We start from the raw sequence: 9,141 nt of genomic DNA, 5'->3' as shown, positions 1-9,141 counted from the left end.
TCGTTATAAAGGGGAGAGATTTATTAAAACAGGTTTTTTCTTCACCTGCACAACAAAACATACATTGATGTGAGACGACAAAGTGAATCACACGCTGGGTTAGACATAAATATATCCAAACTCACGTCTCAATCCATTTTATGGAAAAACCTAAAACAGAATTTTATTAGGTGGACCGTTGTCTTCTAACTTGTACCACAGCTCTAAGTACTATTGGTTAGTAACATCAGTTACTTGGGAGCAACGTACCTTTTCATGGCAAAAGATAAAAAATATACAATTTTTTTAAATAATAATTTAGTTTGTACCGTTCTTCTCATTAGCACATATTACAGTTGCAGTGTTTCTCTTACAAAGGAAAGTGACAACTTATTAGTATTCAGATTCAGACTGTCAGGTGCTGCATTTTCTTGGCAGCCTCTTCTGACACCTGCTTGGATGTTTTCTCCGGGCTGGGAGCCGGACTGGGGGCAGGACTGGGATTCGGAGTGTTGGCTGCGCTGTTGGGATACTCCCTGTTGCCAAAGATGACGCTTCCCACCCGTACGTTAGTTGACCCAACCTCGATCTGGAACACGACAGCACCAACGCTGAACTTTATAGAGTTCACACTGAAACACCATGTGGTATGTCACATACAATGCTTAGTAAAATTATAGTATGATATCAACGTCCTGCGAATGTAAACGAATAAAAAAAATAGACAGCAATAAGAACAACACATACATATACACACATTTAAATATATACTAAGGCTGGGCAAAAATATCGTTTTGCGAGTATCAATACGTTGATGAAGTATCAATACTTTCGCTATCTTATGTTTTGCCTTTTTGTGTTTTTTTTTTTTTTTTTCCCCGAAACCCCAACCTCTGCACTGTGAAGCAGACGTGCTAACCAATCGGCTATCGTGCCGACCCAGGCGGTCAAAAAAAATAAAATGTTGGGTTTTACTCACCGCATGTTCAAAATCTGTTGACATACCCATGCTGAGCTCCACCTCATCCAGAGGTAGCTTCAGACTGTAACAAACCTCCTGACGCCGACTCAGAAGCATCTGTAAGCAAGCAAAAATCGTTTAAGGAGCAAAAGACCGTAGGAGAGGACAGAAAAAGAAGAAATGGTTTCCGTCATAACAGCCCCATGAGGGAAACCATAATGTTGCCTGTGACAAATGAGTGTGACCTGCCTGCTCCAAATTGTCCTGAGGTGTGAATTGAATCCGAGTGTGAATGGTTGATTATCTATAGGTGCCCTGACATTTGGCTGGTGACCAATATACAACAATCCCCCCTTGTCCCAAGTCAGCTGGGATAGGCCTAAACCCACCCTTGACCTTATTGAGGACAAGAGCTATAGAACATTTATGGTGGACAAATGCACTACTTTAAAAACAACCTTCAAAAGCATTTTATACAGAGCCGCTGTTTGTACCTGGAAGTCTGGATTTGGGCCCAGCGTGAGATTGTAGCCATAGCGCCCAATGGTCATGAGTCCTGAGAACTGCAAGGCGGAGCACTCGGACACGATGTGCTTCACGGTATTGACGGTTTCCTCTGGTGGGAGGCCGTATTTACCTACGTTTGCACATTGATTGACATTGTTAAACGCACACACTGATTTCTATCATCTAGGTAACCTTTTATCCATTTCTATGACAAACCTCTTATGCCATATCTTTTTTTCATTAATATATTGAGATCTATAGTCTCAAAAGCTTTTTTGTAAGTGTACGCAAATCACAATAGTAATCTTTTTTTGTCTATACTAGAGGTAAATTCTTCCACAAGTTACATTACTGCCGTAGAGGTGGATTTTGTTTCTCTGAATCCATATTGGTTTTCCCTTAAAAGATTGTTTCGCTCAATAAAGTTGTCAAGTCTATGTGAAAATTATTTTTTTCTAGAATTTTTAAGAAATGTGACAGTAATCATATTAGTCTATAATTAGTAAATCGAAGTTTTCATTTTTGATGATTTTTTTTTTACAACATTTAATATTTCTATATCATTTACAACACTAGGGGACATAGTGGAGGAGTTGTTCTAATACATTTATTTATTTGTTATTTCATGAGTCTGGAATTTAATTCAGAAGTTTACTACCTAAATGAATAAAATAATCATTAAACTCATTTATTATATCTCTTATTTAATCAATAATATTTTATACGATATTTGATCAAATATTCTGGGTAATTAGTTTTTTAAAGCCATTGACAGAAATGCTCGGAACAACTTTGTTCTTCTTTCTGATACATAGATTACTTGCTTGACTTTTTTATCAAAATAATTTTGAAAAATCGCAAAGGTGATCGCTTATATCATTTGTATGAAGTCTACTTAATACTTTAGGATCGATTTTATACGCGTTGACGTACGTGAACATGCACACACAGACACACACATCAATCTATGACTGCGTAAAACATACAGCTACTACTGTAAGTAATCAACACTCACTCTGTTCGCCACTGGTGTTGATCTGCACCATGACCTTTAACCTCTGCGTGCTCGCCCCTCTGATACGCAGCCATGAGCTGTTGACCTTGGCAGCCAGTTTTGTCGAGTCGACGGTCTCCACCAAGAACAAATTTGGCACGCCTGGAGAGAGGAATGCAAAACCAAATGCATGTTTTAAACGCGTATCTGCAAATAGGACAGTTAGCCTTCACTCACCCAAGAGTTTGTTGACATTATTCTTCTGTAGATGACCAATGAAATGCCACTTGATTTCTGGGCATGATTCTAAAATCTGAAATATAGGATCAATATAGGATCATTATTTAAAAGGGTAATCATTATTTAAAAGGGTAATACAGTAATACAGTGGCACGGCGGTCGACTGGTTAGCACGTCCGCCTCACAGTTCAGAGGTCGTGGGTTCGATCCCGGCTCCGGCCTCCCTGTGTGGAGTTTGCATGTTCTCCCCGTGCCTGTGTGGGTTTTCTCCGGGTACTCCGGTTTCCTCCCACATTACAAAAACATGCATGGTAAGTTGATTGGACACTCTAAATTGCCCCTAGGTGTGATTGTGAGTGCGGATGTTTGTCTCTGTGTGCCCTGCGATTGGCTGGCAACCAATTCAGGGTGTCCCCCGCCTACTGCCCAAAGACAGCTGGGATAGGCTCCAGCACGCCCCGCGACCCTTGTGAGGATAAGCGGCACAGATAATGGATGGATGAATACAGTGATACAAAGAATTTGCCTTATAAAAATGTCAACTTACCATAGGATCAGAAGCTTTGTCCACAAGTTCATTAACCTGGCGTTGAGATATAAGCATGCAATTTATTTGCATTGGTCACACCCACTGTTGTTCAGAGGATTTCAAAGCAGGCACTGCACGCTTGCGTACTTACATAATTTTCTCCAAAGTTACGCTGGCCTTGGTTGTAGGCCTCCACTACCATCTCGGGAGGTTTAGTTTTACTGACAGCGACAAGTCGAGGTCGCACAGCCGGTAGAGCCTGAGGAAAAATTGTGTCCTATAATTTAGTAAAGTACAGTAGATGTATACAGCAATATCTTGACTTATGAGAGCAACAATTTAGAAGTTTTCCAAGTTAAGTGCTGTTAAAGGTACAGTGTGTAGAATATATTGCAATCTAGTGGTGAACTAATAGGAAGAAACAACCTAAGATTGCAGTGTGTGCATTTTGAAGCATGATGTGCTTCAGAGAGACTACACTTCGCAAGCCTACCACCAATTTCTTCAGCAAAGGTGCAAACAAATAATGTCATCACAAATGACTTAGAATTCCCTCAAGTGACGAAGTAAGTGTCTTGCAATTGTTACACATGCTGTAGTCATGATGTTGAGGAACTACGTTCGCTAAATTTGTCTCCGTAGCAGAAGGATGGGCGAAACATGGCGGCCTCTTCTAGGGGAGGCATGTAATATGTATATGTAATATGTACTATGTAATATAGTTAGCAATTACTTCACCTACGATTACATTTAAAAAAAATATGCTGATGTGATAAAAGGTATTTTAAGAAATATTGTTGAAATTAATAGCGGAGTTTTAAAATAGTGAAGATTGAAAAATCAGCAGTTTATTACACACTGTCCCCTTAAAGTTTGACTCATATTGAGTAGCATTTAAAAAAGCCTTTATAAAGACAACATTGCAAGACTCTAAATTGGCCGTAGGTGTGAATGTGAGGGTGGATGTTTTTTTGTCTATAGTGCCCTGCGATTGACTGCTAACTAGACCAGGGTGTACACTGCCTCTCGCGCAAAGGCTGCAGCATACTGTGACCCTCGTGAAAAATGGATGGATAGAATATCAGCATTTTAGTATTCTACGCCAGTGTTTCCCAACCAGAGATAGGCGTAGCCTTAGTGCAGGGGTGCCCAAGTCCGGTTTTCAAGAGCCCCTATCTGGCAGTTTTAGATGTCCCCCTCCTCCAACGCTAGTGTTACGTTGTACTTTAGGAGAATTAACACGTATGAGTCAGGGAGTACACAAGCCACAAAACGTAGACCACCACTGTTCTACGCCACTGCAACCTGCAGCCAAAATAATAAGCATCACTGTTAAATTACTGTACGTCTCAATCCAACTCGTTAAAACTTGTTTGAAGACACATTTCTATTCTTTGGCTTTTGACCCGACGTGAGACTGACACTTTTCTGCTGTTTTCCAGTGTCTACTGTATATGATAATTTGTGTGTTAATTATTGCTTTCGCTGTCTTTGTTGTAGTATTATTGCTTTGTTACAGCTGTAGCTGTTATGAAATGCGCGGTATAAATACAGTTGTATTGTATTGTATTATCTTATTGTATTGTGTTGTGTTATTTGACAGACCTCCTGTATTGATCTCATCACTGGTGGCTTCTGCTGGTAACGATTATTTCCCATTTCTACATTTGATTCACTAATAACTTGACAGGGGTGACTAAATGACAACAGTTGTGAATGGTGATCAGTGGATGTTGTGTTTATAGTGTACTGTAGTAGTCCACCATGCCACAATGGCCATCACAATGTCTCAACATGCATGCAGGCGCACGACGAAGGATTGAGGGGCTCCAAGCCTGCTACACTGCGCGTGGTGTTATGAGCCCCCACTGTTGTCTCTTATCCAATGGTTGACAACCTTACGTAACCGATCGTGGCAAATGCAGGGCCACCTTTCCGTAAACCACTCAAGGGGGGTGCACCCGCTAGGACTCACCCGTGCCGTAACATACCTTGGATCGTCGGGACGCAGCCTGGTTAACCCGATGCACAACCGACTGGAGCGCCTTGCCTACCTCCTCCGACATTGCTATTTTCCACATGACATCGAGAAGTTGCGGCGTAACACCGCGTTTGCAGTGACGACAATTGCCTTTCAAAATAAAGGCTTACCGGAACAGGAAGCACTGTGATCTTCATCTAATGCGTTTTCTTGGCGATTGGCAAACAACTTATTGGTCAAATACCGCCACCAACTGGTGTGGAGTGTAGATTCTGCGTTCACTCATTCTAAGAGGAAACAGGAAGAGGGGAAACAACACCTTTATCCCACGTCCCTCAAATATTATTATAACACTAATTATATATATTTCGCTCAAACATAATACTGTTTCCTTTTGAACACAGTCTTACAATTTCTGAATCTTTTACACCCAAATAGGATATGCACAACTGTTTCTAATTCACCACAGTTTAGGCCCCTACTACGGTACCAAGATGTCATGCGAATGAGCAGCAGCTATCGAATAGGGCTGCGACTAACTATTATTTTAATAATCAATTAATATGCCAATTATTTTGTCAATCGATTAAAAAATATGTCTTAATTTGAATACCTTTATTAAAAAACAGGACATTATTTCATTGTTGCCAGTGCAAAGGAAAAGCAAATGGTTTATTTTGATTCAACATTAAGATAATCAGTCTGGAGAACAGCAGAAATTGGAGAGAATGTAATATTGAGAAGATGAAATTCTGAGGATTTGGACAATTTTTAATTTGAAATGGTATTAGATGAGATTATTTGATGATCGAGGTGTTTGCATCTCTACTATTGAATATTTTTAGAACTAAGTATTCTACCAAATATCTCATCGGTTAATCAGATACAAAGTATCGGTGCCTTATTAAACAACAAATAAGGAATGACAGAAATTAGAGGCCTGTTACACAGATTTATCAATTTGCTTTTATTCTGAACAACTACAACAACAAACAACAGCAAAAATGACAACAACAGGTATCTATTCTAGTTCTTGGCTCTAAAACTAAGCCCTTTTAATGTAACTTGGCCATTTTGTGCATTTCGTGCAAAAATGAACAAAAGTCAGAATGATAAATAAGATACATTAACTGTACACAAAATGAGTGCATATAAAAATAAATTCCGGACCATTTGTAGCAGTTAGTAGCTGCATTCACAAACTTCCAAAGGTACCTAGATGAGGTCGGTCGGGATGTGAGTGTGTGGGAGGGAGACGAAAACATGGCGTTGCATTTACAAAAGTCTATGATTACAATGAAGAAAAGTCAACATATCAACATACTCAGAACTAAGACTTGCCCTCCGTCTTGAGACGATGTTCCCAGTAGCAAAAAACAAGCGCTCTGATGGTGTCAGTGTTGCTGGAATGCCCAAAAAAGACTTGGCCAGCTTCGCCAGGGTCGGATATCGTGTCGCATTTGTTCTCCACCACACCAGTGGATTGTCCTTCTTGGAGAGAGGAAGTTCTCCAAAATACTGAAAGACTTCCTTCTGCACCGCTTGACCTCGCTGCTCATCCTCATGCTCCTCATCACTGGTGTCAGAGTCTGATGATGATCCCAGAATAGTGTTGGCGAATGTTCCATCCTTTTGAGTGAAACGGCTTTCTAATGTGGCGCTGGCTTCTTTTCCACTCACATGTGACTGTCTTTCCTCCTTTTTGATAGCTAGAGCCATGGACTGGATTGTACTTTGGACCTTGAACACATCTTCGGCAGGCAGGAACTTCAGTTTTCGAAACCTTGGGTCCAAGGCAGCAGCCAGGAGGACGGTGTTAGGAGATTCGGGCTGAAAGGAAAAAAGTTCTTGCCAGCGCTCCGCAATCTGTTCGGCCACTCGAGCCTGAAATTCCCTTACTGATGGGCTTTCAAAAGCTGAACTCAATGTTGCTTTTTTGAGGTTGTGCACCAGCTGCGGAAGAGAAGAGAGAGTAACGTATTGCTCCCCATGCAGAAACTCTGTCACACTTACAAACGGCCCGAGGACCCGAGTCAGCTCCTCACTCAGGTTCCACTGCTCTGGCTTTAGATCCAGGTAGTGGTGTTTGCCACTTGACATGACTGCAGGATCAGAAAGAGCTGCAGCCACAGGCCATCTTTGCCCAAGCAGCCTGGATAGCATGTGATATGTGCCGTTCCACCTCGTACTTACATCCCGAATCAACATCAGTGGCGGCATTCCCATTTGTTTCTGCATTTCTTGAAGCTTGGCGCAGGCCAGTTCACTCTTCTTGAAGTGTTCCACCAGGCTTCTCGCAGAGGCCACACAGTTAGCGATGGCTTTACTGTTTTTCAATGTGCTCTGTACAACTACATTCAGAATGTGCCCTGAGCACCTCACAGAAGCCCAGTCGTGTCTCTCCTTCAAAATGACTGCCGCTGCCACTATAGCGGCCCCGTTGTCATGGACAACTGCCTTCACCTTTGGGAAGGGAATATGAAATTTGTCAGTGGTCTCCTCCAGCCAGTCTGCAATATTGGCAGCTGTGTGATTCTCTTTGAGAGGCACCGTTGTTAGGGAGAAGGACTTCATCTCCCAATCTTCACCCAAGAAGTGACAGGCCACCCTGAGATAGCTCTCTGTGCCCATACTGGTCCAGATGTCTGTAGTCAATGCAACACACTCAGTATCCTGAAGGACTGTTTTCAGTTTCTCTGTTGTTTGTTGGTGCTTTTTCTCCATCAGACTTTTGAAATGAGATCTTGCTGGCATGCTGTACTTTGGGTTGAAAGTGGAAATCATCTTTTTAAATCCCTCATCTTCCACCATGGACAGTGGGCGCATGTCAGTGACCAGCATTTTCAAAATACTCTCTGTTAGCAAGGCAGCTTCTTCAGAGGAGCATGACGTAGTTGAGCGAAGAAAGCAGTCTGTGGGTCGCTGTGATGTGCTGGAAAAAAAAAAACAACGTATTAATATGCAAAATAAATGGCATTTGCCCTCTTGGACAAATTAAGAAAAAAGGTTAAAGTTGATGCCAGCTAGCACTATACGCACTTTATCCCAAATTCCCCCAAATATTTCGACGATATTTCAAATAACAACAGTCATGGTGGATGATAGAGAAGAAAATAAACAGTGGAAGGAAAACGGTTTTAGATTTAATTTATATTTCGATTGTAAAAGAACAATATCGTGAGTTGCTGCATCCTTATCCATATTCACGTCGGCAAACACTGCTGCGATCGACATTGTCTCTTCTTCAGCGCATGCGCGTAACTTTGGGGGTACATTTGGTTCACACACTAATCAGAGTGGAGTCACAATTAATATGTAATGTGAACGATTACACACAAAAATGCGATTTCACCCACCAAATCTAAATTGAGCATTAAGACCTGCAGTCTGAATGAAGCATTAGTTCCAAGTCTGTAAATAAATTATAACATAGCTATCAAACCCCTTTGTCAGTTTTGTTTTATAGTTTGAGGCTTCAACATCATCGTCAAAGTCACTGTTCTAGTTGACACGTTTCTTTCTTTCTTTTTTTTTTTTTTTTTACATAAAGCTCATTTTCCTCGCTTTTTAGCGAGAAAACAGTGTTTTTGGTGAATACAACCAATGTTTTATTGCTAAAGAATTTGAAAATGCTGCAGTAATAGTATTTTTTTTCTGGTGAAAGAAGAGACCGTCTTTTGGTAGGCTATGTGCTTCTAATGTCCAAGAAAACTATACGGTGTTCTGTATGTCTTTAAATATCTGTCAAAATGCTCTAAAACGACTGTAAATACGGGGACCTCTGCTTTGAAAACATCTGGCGGTGAATCAGTTTATTGACAATATTTAGAGAAGTACCACCATGGTGTGGTTGTAACCAAACCTAGAGGGAGAGAGGGCGTGTTTGTGTCCACGCATGCGTGACAAGAATGAAAACGAGATGAATGTGAAAAGGAATTGCTGTTGGTATT

The 9,141-nt window shown here is 41.0% G+C and overlaps 2 protein-coding genes across 4 annotated transcripts in view; both read right to left on the bottom strand.

Annotated features, from left to right (window-relative positions):
• plpbp (pyridoxal phosphate binding protein) lies at nucleotides 1-5,367 on the bottom strand. Of its 2 annotated transcripts, none has more exons than XM_086024146.1 (8): nucleotides 5,202-5,367; nucleotides 3,362-3,469; nucleotides 3,229-3,264; nucleotides 2,679-2,754; nucleotides 2,463-2,603; nucleotides 1,435-1,577; nucleotides 959-1,057; nucleotides 1-568 (listed from the first exon to the last, which is right to left on the bottom strand). In XM_086024146.1, the coding sequence occupies exons 1-8, from the start codon at nucleotides 5,289-5,291 to the stop codon at nucleotides 386-388; spliced, it is 876 nt and encodes a 291-aa protein (XP_085880272.1). In that variant the 5' UTR covers nucleotides 5,292-5,367; the 3' UTR covers nucleotides 1-385. The 2 variants fall into 2 exon arrangements, with proteins under 2 accessions (XP_085880272.1, XP_085880279.1); XM_086024153.1 differs by having other exon boundaries at nucleotides 5,186-5,335.
• Nucleotides 5,368-6,134: 767 nt separating this feature from the next.
• Nucleotides 6,135-9,141, bottom strand: part of LOC147153098 (E3 SUMO-protein ligase ZBED1-like) — a 3,483-nt gene continuing 476 nt past the window's right edge. Inside the window, exons 2-3 of one of the 2 annotated variants that reach the window (XM_086024092.1) lie at nucleotides 7,205-8,123; nucleotides 6,135-7,144 (exon numbers count right to left, since the gene is read on the bottom strand). In XM_086024092.1, the coding sequence (XP_085880218.1) occupies nucleotides 6,467-7,144; nucleotides 7,205-8,123 (1,597 nt within the window). In that variant the 3' untranslated portion in view covers nucleotides 6,135-6,466. Of the gene's footprint in view, nucleotides 8,124-9,141 lie in introns of both variants that reach the window. The other variant, XM_086024082.1, reaches the window with a different exon arrangement.

The sequence above is a fragment of the Filicampus tigris genome, chromosome 1 (genome assembly GCF_054856515.1).
Source record: "Filicampus tigris isolate MCC_2025a chromosome 1, RoL_Ftig_1.0, whole genome shotgun sequence".
Taxonomy (NCBI): domain Eukaryota; kingdom Metazoa; phylum Chordata; class Actinopteri; order Syngnathiformes; family Syngnathidae; genus Filicampus; species Filicampus tigris.
Note: the sequence above shows the minus strand (reverse complement) of the source record. Positions and strands in the feature narration are given on the sequence as shown.